Genomic DNA, 20,183 nt, shown 5'->3' with positions numbered 1-20,183 from the left:
CGCAAAATCCACTCCACCCGCATTACGTACGACGCCGCAACCCTCTCAGCACTTAACCCCGGCCGACACCCAAACTGCTACCAAGCCGCCCCAGGTCACACCCATGGACCCTTCACCTGCCGCTCCTTGAAGTTCGACTGCATCAGGACCCACACCAAATCCACTAACTCCAAACAGAGCTCCGTCACTAACCACCTGAAATGCATCCTGCTCAACACCCGTTCGATCCACAGACACGCCATTGACCTTTGGAACCTACTCGACACTACATCGCCGGACGTCGCCTTCCTTACAGAAACCTGGATGAACACCTCATCAGCTCCCAACATCGCCATAGCCATCCCGAACGGCTACAAGATCATTCGAAAGGACCGCACCAACCAAACAGGAGGAGGCATCGCCATCGTCCATAAGAACACCATCCCCATCACGACCAGTTCAGACGATAACCTCGCTACCGCCGAACACCTTCACTTCCAGATCCACACCGACCCCAAGACCACACTCAGAGGCACCCTCATCTACAGGCCACCAGGACCCCGCACACAATTCAGCGAAGACATCACTGACTTCATCAGCCCACACGCCCTCCCCTCCAAGGACTACATTCTACTGGGAGACCTCAATTTCCACCTGGAAAAGAAAAACGACAACAACACCACCACCCTTCTGGACAACCTGGCCAACCTCGGACTCGAACAACTTGTTGATACCCCCACCCATTATGCCGGTCACACGCTCGACCCAATCTTCACCTCCAGCAAACACATCTCCTTCAACCACACCACAGCTCTCCATTGGACGGACCACAGCTGCGTTCACTTCAACTACAAAAAGACCACGACCCACAACCTCCCACAACCAATTCCCCAAAGAAACTGGAACAAAATTACCACCGACCAGCTCTTCACATCGCTTCACCAAATCCCTCCTGCTAAACCATCGGACCCAAACCAAGCAGCCACCAACCTCTCACAATGGATCACCCACAGCGCCGATGAACTAGCACCCTTGAAAAACCACCAAATCAAGCAAGGTAGCAAAAAAGCCCCCTGGTTCAACGATGACCTTAAGAAATCCAAGAAGTTCTGTCGCACCCTCGAGAAAGCCTGGAGAAAAAACCCTACCACTGACAACCTGACCACCTTCAAGAACGCCACCCGCAAACACCACCAATTAATCCGATCCACCAAGAAATCAGCATTCAAGGACCAACTTGACAACAACGCCCACAACAGCAAGGAACTATTCAACATCGTCAAAGAATTTACCAACCCCACCGCCGGCACCAACGACATCACTCCCTCCCAAGACCTCTGCGACTCCCTATCCTCATTCTTCCACAACAAAATCACCGACATACATAACAGCTTTGAAAACCAGTCCGGAGACCAGTCCACTCCACCAACCTCCGAACCAAAACCCCCCTCTAACAACCTTTGCGCCTGGAACCCAATAACCACTGAAGACACCATCCGCCTGATGAACTCCATCCACTCAGGATCGCCAACCGACCCATGTCCCCACCTCATTTTCAACAAAGCAGACTCCATTATCGCACCCCATCTACGAGACGTCATCAACTGCTCCATCAACTCCGCTACCTTCCCGGAAAGCTGGAAACATGCCGAACTCAGCGCCCTTCTGAAGAAACCCACAGCAGACCCCACTGAACTTGAGAACTACCGCCCCATCTCGCTCCTCCCATTCCCTGCCAAAGTCATTGAGAAAGCCGTCAACAGTCAGCTCGCCGCCTTCCTCGAATCCAACAAATCCCTCGACCCATCACAGTCCGGCTTCCGAGCCAAACACAGCACCGAAACCGCCCTCATCGCAGCAACAGACGACATTCGAACATTACTGGACAACAGAGAAACAGTTGCCCTCATCCTACTTGACCTCTCCGCAGCCTTCGACACAGTCTGTCATAGCACCCTCATACAACGCCTCAGCAACGTCGGAATACAAGGAAAAGCATTGGACTGGATCATCTCATTCCTCACCGGAAGAACCCAGAGAGTCCGCCTCCCCCCTTTTAGATCAGAGGCTACCGAAGTCATCTGCGGCGTACCACAAGGATCATCACTCAGTCCCACCCTCTTCAACGTATACATGAGTCCCCTCGCATCCATCGCGCGCCAACACAACCTCAACATCATCTCCTACGCAGACGACACCCAGCTGATCCTCTCTCTCACCAAAGACCCAAACACCGCCAAAACCAACTTACACGAAGGAATGAAAGATGTAACCGAGTGGATGAAAAACAGCCGTTTATAACTGAACTCGGACAAAACGGAAGTCCTCATCTTAGGCTCATCCCCTTCTGCTTGGGACGACTCATGGTGGCCACCGGCCCTGGGAACCGCACCCGCACCAACGGACCACGCACGTAACCTAGGCTTCATCCTGGACTCCTCCCTCTCAATGACCAGACAAGTCAACGCCGTCTCATCATCTTGCTTCAACATCTTACACATGCTCAAAAAAATCTTCCGTTGGATCCCCACCGAAACAAGAAAAACGGTCACCCACGCACTGGTCACAAGCAGACTGGATTACGGAAAAACCCTTTACGCCGGAACCACAGCCAAACTCCAACGCATCCAAAACGCCTCAGCCAGACTCATACTAGACATCCGCCGCCAAGCTCACATTTCCGGTCACCTGAAAGACCTCCACTGGCTCCCCGTCAACAAGAGAATAATGTTCTGTCTCCTCACCCACGCACACAAAGCCCTCTACGACCTAGGACCCGAATGCCTCAACACGCGCCTGTCCTTTTACACCCCCGCCCGCCAACTACGTTCGTCCAATCTAGCCCTCGCCGCAATTCCGCGCATCTATAGATCCACCATGGGGGGAAGATCCTTCTCCTACCTAGCGGACAAAACCTGGAATTCTCTCCCCACCCACCTCCGCCTTACACAGAACCACCTCTCCTTCAGAAAGCAACTAAAAACTTGGATATTCGATAATTAAAGTACCCCCTCCCCACTCCCCCCCCCCTCCCTCAAGCGCCTTGAGACCCTCTGGGTGAGTAGCGCGCTATACAAATATTGAACTTGAACTTGCCTTGACCAGCCAGACGACTGGTTTGTGTAAGTCAGGGAGCAATATAGCCTCTTGCTTTAGCTACATAAGAGGAGGACACGACCCATACCACCAGCAAGAGGCCCATCAAGCACACAATAGCTGACATGGCTTGAGTGTAGACCATATGGCGCAAATCCCCCTTGCGAGCCAACACAGAGTGCTAACCCACTCAACATTTGACATCCACATAGGTGAAGGTTCAAGACCCAGTCACCCAAGGAGCACCTCTGTAGGGATTTCCCTCACCAATCCAAATCACTTGTTGAAACCAAACATAGATCAATGGTGGAAATTTCACAGTGGAGGATCACTGCCTGGAAGGACTAGTACCGCTGACTGAAGTCTCAACAAATCTCCAGGATGCTATTAGTGAAGACTGCACTCAGCAAAATATCCAGTGATACAACATGACACAATTCAGTTCCTCTGCTATCCACTGACAGGTATTGATTATGAGGTTTGTAAAGAGGCCATAATCTGCCTATTTATATTAATAGCCCATGTGTTTTTAATTCTTGGCATTCTTTTATTACTAGTTCAAATGTTGTGGATGAGTTTACATTGGTGGCACAAATGTGAGTCCTCAACTCACCATTCTTTCTTATTAAAAGGGTTGAATTGGTAGTCCTACATTATTCCTCACCAATGACATCTGTCTGTGCTCTCCTGCCTCCACGCTGCTCCAGTGACAGGCTCTTTTCCATCTCAAAAACCGCTCTCAGAGCGTCCTCAGCCTTGTCTACCACCTTTTGGTGAATAGCCTTGATCTGTGTCTCATCGGTGATCCCCCATAGCTGCAAAGTTGTTTCTAGTGTCTGGGGGACTGATGTCTGATGAACCAGTGGTTTATCGGCTTGCCCAGCTGAACAAATGACCTGTGGTGAGAACAGACAAAAATACAAAAGTTAACCTGAGATGAGAGAAGACTGAATATCTTGACTTTATAAAGTCTGAGACAATATGAGACTTCAGGATTATTGAATCAACCCCATCTCTGATTCTGGCAATTGCCAACCATTAGGATTTTGTACACTCAAAACACCATGACAGTCAACCAGATACCAGTGGGCCATTATCAAATCTTCAACTGCATCAGACCTGGCTTGTCCTAGACCCAAAGCTCTCATTTACAACTCTACAGCCAATCACATCATGCTGTTAAACCAATTAACACCTATTTTCTTTTCATTATTTCCCTTTTTAGGTCTCGCCTACACAGCGCATGCAGCATGCATGCGCTGCATAGGAGGAGACCTTTAGTAATCGATTCGCATTTACTGCCAAAAAAGTGCACGCTTGGATTTCAATGGCAACGCCCGCACGTTTGGCGATTCCCTTGCGGGAGCGAGCTATGAAACCATCTGTTTGTAATTAACTTTCAAACAGATTGTTCCCTCTACTCGCTCCCGCAAGGGAAACAATACTGCATGTCCCTGATCTCGGCCGCAGGCCCCCCACCCCTACCACTTGTTTAACAAGCTCCAGGCATGTAAAGAGATTTGGCGCTATCCTCTTCCGTTCTTTGTCTTCCTGATCATGCTGTGTAGAAGTGCTTCAGTTAATAAGATTGGAAAACTTTAATTCCAATTGCGTAAACAATTAGCACCACCGTATTTGGTGTCAGTGAGAAATCAACATTTACAACTGCGTCATGAGTGGGACTCTAGTGTGACAGGGTAAGCAGCACCGAGGGGGGAGCCCCGAGTGATTAATGGGCACTGAGGGGTGCCCTCTCATTCACAGCTGTTCCCCGCCTGGGAGGTTTATTGCATTCAAGACACTTGCACGGTAAACATGCAAATAAGCAGGGGAATCCCATGTGCCAGACCAAGGAAAGCATTATAAAATCCAATAATGAGAATCCTCTGCCGGAGCCTACCTGGATGAGCTAGCTGGTGGGACTGGGGACTGGGAGCCGGGCGGTGGAGGCAGCGAGTGTCACAAAGTCACCTGTAGTGGTGCAACCTCAGGCCGCGGGGATGCATAAAACCAGAAAAAGACATGTTTTTTTTGATGGGGTGATCGCTGAAAATCGGGACGAACGACTACATAAACTACGAGGTTAAGGAACAACAAGTTGGAACAGGAAGCTATAAACGCTGATACTGCACATTCTCTCACGCTATTGGTTGGGAATATTTTGAATTTTGTGATTGGATAAAGCTGGTGAGGTCCAAATTATATGCATGAACACGTTGAACCTCGCACGCTAGTGTCCTGCTACGCTGACAGAGCATGCAAAGTTTGTACTAATTCACACTTTGCAAATAGTACAGTACTGTGCTTAATCACGTAGCATAGCAACTAAATGAACAATATTTTCAGATGCTTTGATAAAGCAATTTTACATGCTTAACAGCATATATCCAATTCACAAAAATGAACTTTTACAATGAAAACATTAGGTAATGAGAGAGCTGATGATTTTGGGGTCCCCCCTAACCTAGGGGGAGCACTAAGCAGATGCCTTGAACACAAAGAGCATAAACAAAAAGCACATTTTGTTGAACTTCAGTGGTGATCCCATCATTTTAGGACCACCCCAAGCACAGTTATTGGCAAAAAAAACATCCCAACCAAAGGCCCTGCAAAGCATTATGGGACGAGATTAGCAGTGGGCAGTGAATATTATAGTATCCAATATAAAAATAATTCTACAAAGAGCTGCAGTTCACCTAGTTGTTACTAGATGTCCCTCACAAGTCAAATGCAAAGCATTGAAATTATTCTTACATCAAGCTGCAGTTCCACTGGTCGTCCCTAGATGTCCCTCACGAGTCAAATGCAAAACCATTGAAAACCTTTCATCAAGCATTTGCATTTGACTCGTGAGGGACATCTAGTAACCACCAGTTGAACTGCAGCTCTTTGTAGAATTCTTTTGATGTTGTATACTATATAATATTCAGTGCCCACTGCTAATCTCATCCCATAATGCTTTGCAGGGAATGTTTTTTGGCCAATAACTGTGTTTGGGTTTGTCCTAAGAGGATGGGACCACGACTAAATCATTCAATAAGATGTGCTTTTTTGTTTTCAAGGCATCTGTTTGGTACCCTCCCTAGGTTAGGGAGGATCCCAAAATCATCACATCTCCCACTGCTTGCTAATTTGTCAGTTTCACCATTGTGTAAGTACTATATGCACTTTAGCATATAATGATAGAAATACTTATTTTGTCATATCTGGTCTTGTACAGAAAGCTTTTTGCAATTATTTTGCAATTTTTGCACAGTACAGACAAGTACACAGTGTCATCAGCTACGCTACGCAGACTACGTGTACTACGCGAAGTTTAAAGTATACTATGTGAGGCTACTTGTAGTGCTGCTACGCAAACTACGCCCAGGCCTACAGTCACTACATGTCCAATCAGCTTGCCACTTGGTCACATCTTTTTGAAAAAACTGCAATTTTGCGGTTGTTACAATCCTGATATAATGCAGGTCAGTACCTGAAGCTTTGGGGTTAACTATGTGCTAACACTTATCCGGATATAATGCAGGTCAGTACCTGAAGTTTTGGGTTAAACTTTGCTCTAACCGCCCCTCCAGCCTGAACAACTGTCAAGAGCCTTGTTAAGAGCCTTGTACGTCTGTGCCCTTGTATGGGAAGTCATGCTTGATTTCCGAGCTTAGTATCTTGGGATATGTAGTTCTGCTGTATTTACCTACTTAACTGTACTCACAAATATAGAAAACAAAATGAATTTGAGGGTTGATACACAGTATCGTCCTTGTTACTCAAATTGTTATCTAATCCCACTAGTGACGAGGCTGCTAGCAGGCGAGCCGTGGCTCTTCTGGAACAGTCAATAACCTGCTGGAGACTCATCCACGGGTGGCACATGTAGAGTGCCTTACAGAATACATGACAGCATTTCGGACATCCCGTTGAGATTTTACGGCACAAAGACAGAATTTTCAATTTTCCTATTGACCTGCTGAAGTTGTAGATGTATCTAAACTGAGGACGTGTATAGAGTTGGAAAACGTCAAACGTCAACTTGGTGACAAATCAAGGAATTTCCTAGTAGGGCACTCGGTATGTGTAGTAGTATCAATACCATAGCTGCTACTTTACTACACAGAGAGCACAGTTTTCCGTTTTGCAACCCGGATTAAGCGACTATCCTCCTGAGATCGGATTTCACCGTTCTGTTACTTTGATTGGTTGGGCACAGTTTACCGGCACTGGAGTACATAGAGTAAAGCAACGCTCCTGTTGTCAGTAGCCTTGTGGCTGTCGCTGATGTTGGGCACCATGCTTTGGCTGCTGTTGTCGGCTCTCCTAGCTTGTGATATGTGGTCTGTGTCTCCAGTGTATTGCCAAGAAGAACAAGCAGCCCAGACCCCCGACTGGAGGATGACCCTGAAAACCATTCGCAAGGGAGTACACAAGATCGACATGTACCTGAATGCTGCGCTGGGCGGGTTGGGAGGGGATGACGGGTTCTGCCAATAAGTGCAACCATGGTAATAGAGGACAGCGTTGTAGCCCACCTTTTGTTTTTTATATTACTTTTAGAGAAATAACTAGGACTTAATGTTGGAGCCATGATGACACTGCAGATGAGGGCACTGTCGAGTTAGATGTGTGGTTGTGATGTTGACAAGGCAAGCTGGAGCAAGGCTGCATGATGGCTGGTCTTGTCAGTTTGTGTGAGGGAAGCACGTGGGGGAACGTGTGGCAAGGGTTGGGAAATGCTGGGTGGCTGTTGCTGTCAGTTGAGGTGCAATTGTGTTGTATTTAAACTGAAGGGGGTGGCACTCCAAATGGGTCTTTGTTCTACTGCCATGGAATTTTCGATGTAGTATGGGTGGTCATGTTCCTTCCATAACAGCTGAGGGGGTGGTGTTGGTGTGGTTGGATGGATAATTATGCAAGTGCTTTCACATGTGACTATAATGGACCAGTGTTGGACCCGGTCCTTTGGGCAGGTTCACCCCGTGACTTTTTGCTTTTTCCTAGCCGGTCTTTGGAACCTGGGTTGGTGATTTTTAGGCCTCTGCGCACTTTTTCACTGTGGTACAGTATAAAGTGCGTGTGCTCTCTGTGTATGGATGGTGAGCGACCTGCCCTCCCATAGGAATGAATGGGGAATATGTATGCCCATGGTAGATTCCTGATGCATGGGGAGTGCAGGGTCGAGTTTGATATGTATGAACTCGTGAGAATGAATGCTGCATAATGGTGTATGCGGCATGGCTGTGTCTAGTCTAGAAGCGCCACTTTTAGAAGTTGGCATAATTGTGTAGTGAGTCTGCTGGCACGTGATTGGCTGATGGGCCTGGCCCAGGCATGCCTGGGCCTGCTGGTAGATGGACTGTCTGGAGGAGGGGGGTCTGAGTCAGCCGTAGATGAAAGGCCCCCATCTGCTGTTAGGGAGGAGTGGAAAGAGCGTCTGGTGGAGCCAGGCTGTGCCTGTGGGCCCACCCTTGATGGCTCTCCCTCCTGATAACCCACTGTCACCTCTGACCTGAGGCTGACAGGAGAGGGAAACCAGATACACCCAGGGCCTAGGGTTTGCTTACACAAAGACTTCAAAAGACTTCAAAGCCTTTTCAGTGTATAAGAAGGGACTGTGTTCCCTTCCAATATGTTCTTGTTTTCTGACTTGAATCTGCCAGGGGCGTGCTGATGCTTGGGCTCAGGGAATCCCTGAGTCCTGCCCAGCCCCTGGACTCCTGATGGACTTGCCTGGATTCCTGGGGGACCCCTCTGCCCTGCCTGGGCTGAGGGGGGGACTTGGCTTTGCCCCCATGGGAGGCTCTGGGGCTTTGGCAGCGTGGAGGAGCTGCATTGCCCTGTGGATAGCGCTGGAACTGTATTCCTAGCGCCTGGATGCGCTGAGCTTCCCCCTGAGCGCCTGGGAGCGCTCTGCCTGCTGTGCTAGCGCTGGGAGCGCTGTGGACTGTGCTCCAGCGCTAAAGAGCGCTTTATGTTGGTCCTAGCGCTGCATTTGGATTCTAAGCGCTGGTAGCGCTTTGGGTGTACTTTTTGGCGCGTGGTTGCCCCCCCAGCGCTTGAGAGCGCTGTTTAATGGTGACCGTAGAAGAAATCCGCCCCCGCCTGCCTGCCTAAGGAGAAGGGCCGCTGCGCTGCCCGCAGCAACCCGGAAGAGGTTGGCCGGCCGGCCAATGCGGTCGCGGCCGGCCGGAAGTCCCGCCCCCCGCAGTCGGCGGGAAGAAGGAGGAAGAGGGGCGAGACATGGCGGTCGTTCGTGGGGCTCCTCTCAGCTGAGGGAGCCCCGAGGAGAAGATGGCGGCTGCTGCGGGGCTCCCGTGACCGGGAGGGAGCCCCGAGAGAAAGAAGCAGGTTGTCGTTGCCGGTCTCCCATGCTGTGGAGGGAGACCGGAGATGTGCCCGAGAGGACGCGGCAGAAAGAAGGAGCCACGGAGAGGGAGGAGTCCGGCCGCAGCATGGGAGAGTCCCGAGGAGCGGGAGCTCTCCGTCCTGCCGCCGCACAAGAGAACTGGTGAGTGCAGCTCGGAGGGGAGAGAGGGGCCGTCGGGGCACATTGCCGGTGCCCGCGCCCCCCCCCTCTGGTGTGCAGAGCCTGATGAGGCTCGGAGGGCGGATCTCTGTGCCCGAGCCCCCGAGCGGGGCTCCAGCAAACCGGCCGCATTTCTTTTTGTGAGCCCTGAGAGGCTCAAAGGGGGCACAAATGTTCTACGAGCCCATAGAGGCTTGAGGGGCATTCCCGGTATCTCGAGTCCCCCAGGGGGGGGGGACTCCAACCAAGGGCGACCCCGGTCGGCAGTGGGTCGCCCCAACGTTTGGAGAGTCCAGTGGGGCTCTAGGGGGCACCATTGTTTTCAGAGCCTGAGGGCTCCCCGGTGCCTAGTGTTTTTAGAGCCTGTGTGGCTCCAACGTTTGACCAGTGTTTCTAGAGCCTGTGTGGCTCCCACGGTTGACCAGTGTTTTCAGAGCCTGTGTGGCTCCAACCTTTTGCGCAGTTTGGTTCTAGGGCCAGTGAGGGCCCCGGCGCAGTTTTGAATCTCCAGCGGCCCAGCAATTAGTGGGCAGCTGCACCGTTTAGGCGCAATTTCAGGAGAGAGTCCCTGTGTGGGACAGCGAGGGCACAGTGGTGCCAGGCCTTCACAGCTGCGCAGCACTTAGTGCCAGCTGCAGCGTTTAGGCCCTTGTGAGTGTTTCCAGGGGCCCAGCAAGTAGTGGGCCCCTGCATCGTTTAGGCCCCTGACATTGAGACTCAGGGCGGTCTAGCCCCAACAAGGCCAGTTGGCCTAGGGACTGCCACAGGTGGTGGCTTATGTAGGTTTTGCGCAATTGTATGGTTCTTGCACCTCTGAATGTGATTTCTTGCATCATGTCTTATTCCTGCACCTCTGAATGTTTTTAGACATCATGTGACTATTGCGCTACTGTATTATTCTGGTATCTCTGAATGTAATTTTATTGCATCATGTGCTTTATTCTTAACACCGCTGAATGTGTAGGTTTATACATTATGTGTTTCTCTTTACTACTCCTCTGAATGTATATCTATGCATCATGGGTAATGTGTTCTCTCTTAGACCCCTAAATGCTGTGTGATACTTAGGTGGTTTTCCTTTACTACTCCTCTGAATGTGTTTCATACATCATGGGTAATGTGTTCTTTCTTAGACCCCTAAATGCTGTGTGATACTTAGGTGGTTGTTCTTTTTAGTACAGGTGGTCCTAGTGAGGTCCTGGTCCCCTGCGTGACAGTCTCCTAAGGGGTTAGGGTTACGTAGGTGGTACTTACCTGTTCCCCGTAATTACGGGATGTGATCTATAACTGTTACTTTGTGTTACAGTGAAGTTTATATACTTTTATTCGAATTTCTGACAAGTATTTCTATATCTGCAAAGTGTTGATTCAGACAGTAGCCCATGTGGCCCTGTCTTGTAAATAATTCCTTGTGAATATTGCCGTGCCAGTTGGCACAAGGTACATGTGTGATTTCTATCTGATATGTTTTGACAATACAAAAGGTTTTTTAATATAACCTTGTGTGGAGTCTCTTTTGTGGTGTGCCTCGTATGTTGTTGCTGTCGTGCGCTGACGCAAATGCTTTACACATCGCCTCCGAGTTTAGCCTAGACTGCTCGCGCCATGCTACCTAGAGGGTGAGCAGGGGTTATCTTGGCGTGTGACTTCCTTGCCCTGACTGGAATGGTGGTTTTGGCCTGGCTTTGGCGTCAGCCTTAGCCTACCCGAAATAGCCGGTTTCCAACAACCAGCAAATATTTTGTGCCATAAGTGTTGGGGCCAAATGGTTTATTTGCCTGTTTCAGCCCTTCTCTCTCTTCACTGCCTCAGCCCTTCTCTCTCTCTCTCTCTCTCATACCTGCTTCAGACCTTCTCTCTCCTCCCTCCTTTCCCTGCCTCAGTCCTCCCTCCTTCCACGACCTCAACCCCCTCTCTTTCTAGCCAGCGCAGCGCCAACTGTTGTTTGCCTGAACACGTATAAGGTCCCAAAGGCGAGACCTATTGGCTATGCCAATGCTTGTTATTTAATGTTGTATCTATATCCTAGTAGGATGGAAGAAATAGTAAATAATCTTTATCCTCCAAGACAGCATGGAGGTTTAAAAGAATTAGGAGTGTTCACTAGCGAAATTCTGAGAAAGAGACCACATTTCCAGCATTACAAATTTGCAAACTGTGTCCCTTTAACAAAATATCAGCTAAGAGTAAACTTTTTTTGCAAGAAACTTTTTGTGGAGGACTTTCAGTGAAAAACCTTGTAGGAATTCTTTAAAAAGAAGATGGGTTTTGCAGGTTTTATCCTTCCCAAAAAATTATTCTTGCTTTAAAACCACTAAAAGTCAAAGTCAAAAGTTAACTTTATTTGGTTAATTAAAACCATCAAAGTTCAAAGCACAGGGTAAAACTATTCCAGAGATTACAAAGTTAAAGGTGGCAAAAAAGCTAACTTTTTAATTTTGATACTCCTAATTATTTTACAGTAATTTGGTTTTGCTATAGTTTCCAAACAATGTAGGGTATATTGCACATAGAAAGATATATATATATGTATGTATGTGTGTATGTATGTACATAGTATTTCTAGAGAATAAACCGAAAGGCAGCAGAGGTCTGTACAGGTTCAAAGACAAGCATAATGTCAACAAGTAATTGGCAAAGTAGCTGAGTTGTGGGTGGTTAATGCATTCTGAAGTAGTGTTCTTTAAGGAGGTAAGTCTTCCACTCTTTCCAAAATTTAAGTGGCTTTAGGATGGTCCTGATGGATATGGAGATATTGTTCCAGATCCTGAGCACTTAGACGCAAAAGGTGTGCTGCCTTGTTTTTTTTCTTTTTTACACATTTTAGTCTGCAGTCTAATGGTATCCTGGCTGTGAGTGTGCAGAGAACCATCAGGATGATGACCTTTCTAGCAGATAAGTAAGGGTGTTTTGGTCATGATGGCTTTATAAACAATGTTGAATTTTAAGATGGTGCGGTCTGGAAAGCGGAGCCAGTGGTGTTCCATCGTAAGCCATCTTTGCACTGTTTCTTGTATGTTGTTCTTGACAACTACCATGGATTCTGTCTTGTTTGGGTTGATCTTCAAGTAACCACTGGGCTTTCAGGTTTGGCTGATGTGCAGGCAGTGTTTGAGGCATTGGTTTTCCGTAGCAAAGGGGACTTTCAAGTAGAGCTGTGTATCATCAGCATATTAACGATTCTTGAGGCAGACATCCGTGAGTAGAGCATGAATTGGCTTTATATAAAAGTGCTGTCGAGCAGTAGAGATTTTTTTATTTATTATTTTTATCTAGTTGTCAGTATACAAAGCATCAACAAGACATCAAAGTGTGACTATCACAGCCGCCTGAAGCTGAACTCAGACAAGACGGAAGTCCTCATCCTCTGCTCCAATCCAACGGCATGAGACAACTCCTGGTGGCCGACCAAACTGGGAGCAGCACCAACACCCACCAACCAAGCACGCAACCTAGGTTTCATCCTAGACTCAACACTCTCCATGACCAAGCAGGTCAACCCCGTCTCTTCTTACTGCTTCAATACCCACCGCATGCTGCGCAAGATCTACAGGTGGACCCCCACCGAAACAAGAAGAACGGTCACCCAGGCCCTGGTCAGCTGCAGACTAGACTATGGCAACGCCCTCTACGCAGGAGCCTCGGCAAAACTCCTGAGACGACTACAATGTACAACAGAACGCCTCTGCATGGTTGATCCTTATTGTCCCTCACCAAAGCCACATCACACCCCACCTAAAAGACCTGCACTGGCTTCAACAAGAGGATCACCTTTAAGCTCCTCACCCACGCACACAAAGTACTCCACAACACCGGACCGATATACCTCAACAGCCGACTCACCTTCTTCATTCCGAACCGCCATCTCTGCTCCGCTGACCTCGCCACCGTACCCTGCATCCGAAGAGCAAACTCCGGTGACAGATCGATCTCCCACCTCGCCGCCAAAACCTGGAACACCTTCCCCATCGGCAGACCCAGGACCACCTCACCTTCAGGAGGCTACTCAAGACCTGGCTTTTCAAGCAGTGGCAGCACCCCTCCCCTCTGTTCCTTGAGACCCTCACCGGTGAGTAGTGCGCTTTACAAAGGCTATGATTGATATATTGGGATCAGATTTACATAACTGGTATATGCAGTGTGATCTGGTGCAAAGGGCTATGCCTATTACATTTTTGTAACATATACAATGAATTGCGGGCTAATGTTAGCAGTCCTGGCCTACGTCTCCATACACGATTAATATACAGAGGGCCGGCAGACCCGAACATATATGTCTATTAGTTAAAAGGATATAACTCATAAAGCAGTGTGCTCAACTTTAGAAGGGTGTTCTGCCCCGGTGGGGGAGACCGAGTCACGTCGCAAAAGGTAAGAGGTAAAAAGCTCACATATATCTTTAGGATGGAATCTCTGCGGTATGAGCTTCCAGAACACAGTAAGTGATTACTGACAGTATAATATGTCAGTGACCCATGCTTGGATTGTTGGGGCCCTCGACCTGCACCAGTGCAGTGCAACCCTACATTTAGCATATAGGAGCATTATAGCTACTAGTATGCAAGAAGCATGTGGTACCTCTTTCACATATCTGAGCAGCCCAGTAACTGGAAATAAGGGGATGAGTGTATCAATGACATCCCTCAGTGTGTAGAAGACCTCGGTCCCGAAAATTGAGACCTTGGGGTAGTTCCATGCTAGATGTTTGAAGTCAGCGTGGGGTATGCGGCAGCGGCGGCAGCAAGAGTCAGGGACGAGCCTCTTCAGCAGCAATTGTGTGGTGTACAGTATAGATGATACAGGAATTTGAAATGTATGAGGAGGAGCCGATAGTTCGGAGATAAAATTTCAAGTTGGCTGCAGCAGACGGTCCACTGAGCATCAGTCAAAGGAGTATAGAAATCTGAATTCCAGGTTTCGCGACCCTTTGGGACACGTGCTGGAGAGGACTGCTGCTTGTGGAGGTAGATGTGTGGTATTGGCTGACGCTGTGATGTGTTGGTATAGACATTTTCTAGCGCTGCGAGCATCTATTGTGGAACGGGGAAGGTCTTGTGAATTGCACGACAGGTGGCTTGCAGCTGAAAAGTATAGTAGAGTGTCTAGCAGAGCGGGGGCAAGTGAAAATGTAGCCACGGGAGTGGTCATCAGGGTTAAGATCTGCAAAAATATGGATACTTAGTCTGTCTACATGACCTTTTGCTCCTTTGTCGTGTAGTGGTGGAAGTAAAGGGTGGTTGGCTACAGGTACAGTGGGATCATGTAGCATTGGGCACCCGAATGCCTTTGGAGTCCGTCCCATGCCAATCGCAAGCACCATGTGGTGTCAATCTCAGACCTGGGGGCCTTGTAGGGCAGGAATAGAGCTGTATGGTGAGTGGCCAAGGGGAAGTCCTGCCTAGTTCGATTGCCACATGCGGTTGGAAAGGCATGGGGTGAATCCAATAGTGCAAATATTGAGCCAGTGTGCATAGGGCGTACAGGTGTATATCCAGGCCATCCATGCCCACCTGTGACTGTGGCAGTGTGAGTAGCTCATATGGTGCCCGGGGTTATCGTCCAACCCCTATCAATCAATCAATAAATCGTGAAATTATTAAGGCGCACTACTTACCGTAAGTAGTAAACTAATGTAATTAGGTTGCACCGCAGTCGTTTGAAAAAGCTAGCGGTGATGGGTATTGGAATGTTTATGAATAGATAGAGGAATTTGGGGAGGATTACAATTTTGGCCAAGGCAATTGGGCCAGCCATAGACAATGGTAAGCTGGACCATACTGGAATGCGGTCTTCTAACTAGTCCATCTCCCACCCATAGTTAGCCTACCACAGTTCTTCCAGATGCCTAAATATTTGGTCGTAGCCAGAAGCCCATTTAAACAGGTATTCTGTGGGAAATGCCGGGGTCATCTCTGTCAAAGGAAAGAGGACAGATTTGGCCTAGTTCACTTGTATGCCAGAAGAGCCTCCGAACTTCACAACCTACCACTTCAAGGGGGCCAAGTTGGTCTGCGGGTCCCGCACATAAAGGGTAACGTCATCCACATAGAGCGATACAACCAGGCCTTGGGATGCAAAGCCTATGCCTCTGCCCGCGTGGCCTTGCAGAGACATGCAGCGAGGGGCTCCATGGCCACAGTGAACAGTTCTGCAAGTGACCAGGAATGGTTCAGAGATGATGCCAGTGAGCCGTATGCAGGCCGTGGGAAGGGAAGTTGAACCTGTGCAATGAACTGGGCACCAAGTCCCAGCCGCCACAACAGTGGGAGGAGGTATGTCCATTCTAAGGAATCAAACGCTTTCATAGCATCCAGTAGTGTAGCAGCACCAGTGATCTGCGGGTGTAGGTGATTAATTACTGCAAAAAGGATTCGAAGATTATGGGAGGTTGACCTCCCCGAAATAAAGCCAGATTGGTTAGGTTGCACCATCACCGGGAGCAGCAACAGCAGCTGGTTTGCCAAAACCTTTGCAAAGATTTTATTGTCAGTATTGATGAGGGACTGGGGCATATAGGAGTCACATTGATCTGATGGTCTGGGAGTTGGTCACTACGAACTCCACAGCTCCATAATGACTTTACTAAAACACCGGGAAGTTTGGTAGTCAACTTCTCTTCTACATTAAACCCACACTGATGCCAGTGTTGGATTTAATGTAAAATGCACTCAGAGGGCATCTTAGAGATGCCCTCTGAAAATGTACTAGCCCTGGTTTGGTTCCTGAATGGTTGCCGCCATTTGCCACCACCAGACCAGTTTCTGGACCCTTGGGTAGAGAGCCTCAGCTCTCTGGGTCCAGAAACAAAAGTCCATCCTGGGCAGAGGTGTCATGACCCCTCCCCAAGATGTTCCGGGTCCACGAAAGAGGATTCTTCAAAGGCCTATCGCCTTTGAAACTGGACCCGGCGTTTTGCTGCCCCCAGCAACTGGCTCCCACCGGTCATGGCCCCCACTTTGGGAAGGAGAACCGGCGGGAAAACCAAGCTAGGAAGAGAGGTGTGCCCACCTTTGCCAACCTCACCGCTCAGGTGGGGGAGGCGAGGTGAAGCACACATCTCAGTCCCCTCCATCTTGAAGGTTAGGGGACTCAGCCAATTAGGAAGAAACTCATGCCCTCTCTACTGGAGGATGGCATAGTAGGGGGGGGTACCCACCCCAAGGAAAGGGCCCATTGGCCCTGACCTGCACACCCCTCTAACGCCCCTCAATCTAGTGTTTTGGGGCCATCCTAAACCTTGCCTCCTCAGATTTGAGGAAGAAAGAAGAAGGACTGGTGAGCTGTGCTGACCCAGGAAGAAGAAGAGGACACCAACTGCTTTGGCCCCATCCCTAACGGCCTGTTCTGTCTAGGACCCGCCTACAGTAAAGAAACCAGCGTGTCCAGCAGCAGCAGACCCCCAGAGTATTGAGGTCCTGCCCAGCGCTCAACTGACAAACTCTGTCTCCAGTGAGCACCCGAGTTGCTCAAGCAAAGACTCATGTCAAGAATCCGGACTCCTGTGACTCCGCGATTCTGCACCACTCTGCACTCGGTCGCCACGGCCCGAGTTTGAGTGGCCCAACACTACAAGGAGGTCTCCCCAGCAATCCTGGCCTAGGAACTGGTGAACCCCGACCTCCCCCAAACTTCAAGACAACCCCTGCAGATTTAATATGAAGAATCCCACCGACCAAGACCAGAGGCAGTAAGAAGATCCCGATCATGACCAAAGCAGTCCAGGAAGCCCGACCGTGATGGGCAGCCGTCTATCGTGTAGTTCCACTAATTCTTAGGATCTGCGCATTGTTTGGAAAACATAGACTAAGGGCTTGGTGCCTAGACTGGTTCCGGACACTCCCGCAGGATATGTTGGTCTGTAGTCCTGCTAGTTCACAGTGCCACCATAAGCCCCCCTAACCTTACCAGGGAGCGAATGGACTCTGGCAACCACTGAACATGACAACCCTGATCACTCAGGGATGGTGGAAACAGCACTGAATCTTTCACTCAGTCACTCATGCTTACTTGCTCGCAGAGAAGTGTACAGAGAATGCACAAAATGACGTTTTCGATATATTTATCGAACCAATGTTATTCTTGTATTAAATACATTTGCTGCAATGATTAGGAGACATAAGCAAGTATATGAGATTACAAGCACACCAAAAGAGTGAAAAGTAGATTTATTTCTACCATGGTGCTGAAGCGATGAATAAATGCAGGCATATATGCAAAATGGTAATCTATTGTACTCCTAGGATGCGAACCTTACTCTAAGTAGACCTAGAGTGTGTGTAGGTGTAAAGCCAAGAATCCCTTCAAGAGACGATCCAACCCCATTACCTGATGGGAGAGACTGAAGAACCCTGTCTTGGTCTCAAGTTGGACACGCCTCACAGAATGACAGACCGGTGCTTGCTGATTTCTCAGCATGCAAGGACCTTCGTGCCAGCAGAAGTGTCTCTTGTACCAATCTATTGGGATGCCTATTATTTATCATAAAAAGCAGCCTTGTGATATGCGCTTTAGATCAGTGAATTTATGAATATGGAGATAGCGCGGTCGCCTCGTGGATGAAGATAGGACTAGTTTTGTACCCAGTGCGTAGAGAGGTCTAGTACATGATGTTCAAGGCTTGTGATAATGTTGTGCGAAGCTGGATGTGTAAACAATGTAGTTTCAGAGAAACAAATTCAACATTATCGTGCATGCTAAAGTGTGCAAAAGTTCACAGCTGGAATCTTATTTCCTAAGACAATGTAAGAAATAAGCTGCTTCGCTACAAGGGCCTAACTCAGGAATATAACACACACACCTCATACTAAGGGTCAATATATAAATGCTATCTAAAAGCCCAGCATACAATAATGGAATATAAAAATCTTTAAAAGTTAAGAACTATTCTTAAACTCATCTAAAAACAAGCTTCCCTTCAAGATATTCATAAAAGCCTTAAAGTGATTATACCATTTGAAAACCTAAGCACTCTGAAAGCCATGGTGCCTAGAAAAATAAAACAAAACTGTTTTGTATTCATTTGTTTTTCAAAACAAGCCACATTTTTCCCACATGAAAAGGCCAATTATTTCATGAGTTCCGAGTGGAAGATGTAACATTGCAGGTGCTCATAACTGCAGACGATGATCCCATAGGCACACCTCGAAGCAGATTTATGGAGCAACGATGATCCCATCCATTTCCCACACCAGCCACTGAGGGAGGAACTGCATCCTGTAGGTGTATTGTAGAGCCGAAGTCCAAGTCACTGGGAGCCGAAGCATCCCAGTGTGGCTCAAGAAATGCATTCCTCAGCAATAGAATACACTGGAGACAACAATACCCATGTGCCGTTAAAGGGTCCATCAGTACATCAATGTCCAATGGCGCAACCAATTGTGATCCTAGGTATAGATTCAATACACATTTGTGACCACAAGGTAGGCAGTGGAATACATTTCAAAGAGCAATGCACGTGAACAAGAAGCCTTTGAGTATTTTTACAGTTTCTTTTAATCCTTTATTGTCATTTCAAGTTATGCATTTCTCTGAAAAGAAGCAGCCAACGTGTTTCGTTCCAATTGGCAAACTGCCACGATAACTTCTTCAGGGCTTTAAGAATTTGCCTAAATTATAACTGCAATGGTCGCATACAATCCTGTTTTGATAATGTCAATGTTGATCAAAAGAAGCAAGGTCAAATGACACGATCCGTTCGGCATAATAGTAGGATCGAACACACCATTTGTATTTTTATCCATCAGAATACAGGTTGTATGCAGTGAAGCCAGACAGACCTGAAGGACAAGGACCAGTGTTCATCTAGTTGTCAAAGTCAAAGTGTGCCCAAGCTGTGTACCATGCAGCATAGCAGCACAAGCAGTGCTGACTCCATTCCCAATTGACCTGGGATGTCCACTGTGAAGCAGAGAAATTCAAATCAGTAATCCCTCCAAAAGTAGCAGGACAAGTGGGAGCCCTATAAAAACGCTTCCCAGAACAGAGTGCATGAACAATGGAATTGTCTGAAAGGTGCTAACCAGTCCAGAGCTGATACAGTAAAAAAGTGCATCAGAAATGTTAAAGATATGATGGACCAGTTCCCCAAAATACAGTGGGAAGTTAGTGTGGAGTAGTGCCTGTATCTCAGAAGAGGACCTTGCAACCTAGAGATCAAACATCTCTCTGGCCGAAGTTAAGGCCACATCCTTTTGAAAAAGCATGGCTTTCAGTCTGCTAAGCGAATCAAACCGTATGTTGGAAACATTTATTGAAGCATTGCCTCCCTAATTTTTTGGGCACGTGAAAACATTACTTGTGTACAAAAAGTGACTAAGGAATTAACCATCACCAGATAAGCGATGCCCAGTTCCATTCCACAGCAAACTTCATAATTCAGTATCAAATAGCTTCCTTTGAGAGCAGTTTTATGACCCTTCGGATAACAGGACACGTTTACGACAGAAGCATTGCATGCCACATGAAGAGAAATGGCTTTTCAAATTAAGGATCCTAAAGCATCCTCACAGTTGGTACCAGTAAGGAAAAAGTCTGTGTCCCTTTTCCTGCATCTAAACCTGAATAGTAATTCACAGTATTCCTACATCTAACC

The 20,183-nt window shown here is 48.0% G+C and overlaps 1 protein-coding gene across 1 annotated transcript in view; it reads right to left on the bottom strand.

The window, feature by feature from the left end:
• LOC144759983 (carnosine synthase 1-like) overlaps window positions 1–20,183 on the bottom strand; it is a 272,725-nt gene that overhangs the window by 195,167 nt on the left and 57,375 nt on the right. Inside the window, exon 5 of the mRNA XM_078646512.1 lies at window positions 3,740–3,971. Coding sequence (XP_078502638.1) covers window positions 3,740–3,971 — 232 coding nt within the window. The remainder of the gene's footprint in view (window positions 1–3,739; window positions 3,972–20,183) is intronic.

Source organism: Lissotriton helveticus, chromosome 1_1 (genome assembly GCF_964261635.1).
Source record: "Lissotriton helveticus chromosome 1_1, aLisHel1.1, whole genome shotgun sequence".
NCBI lineage: Eukaryota > Metazoa > Chordata > Amphibia > Caudata > Salamandridae > Lissotriton > Lissotriton helveticus.
Note: the sequence above shows the minus strand (reverse complement) of the source record. Positions and strands in the feature narration are given on the sequence as shown.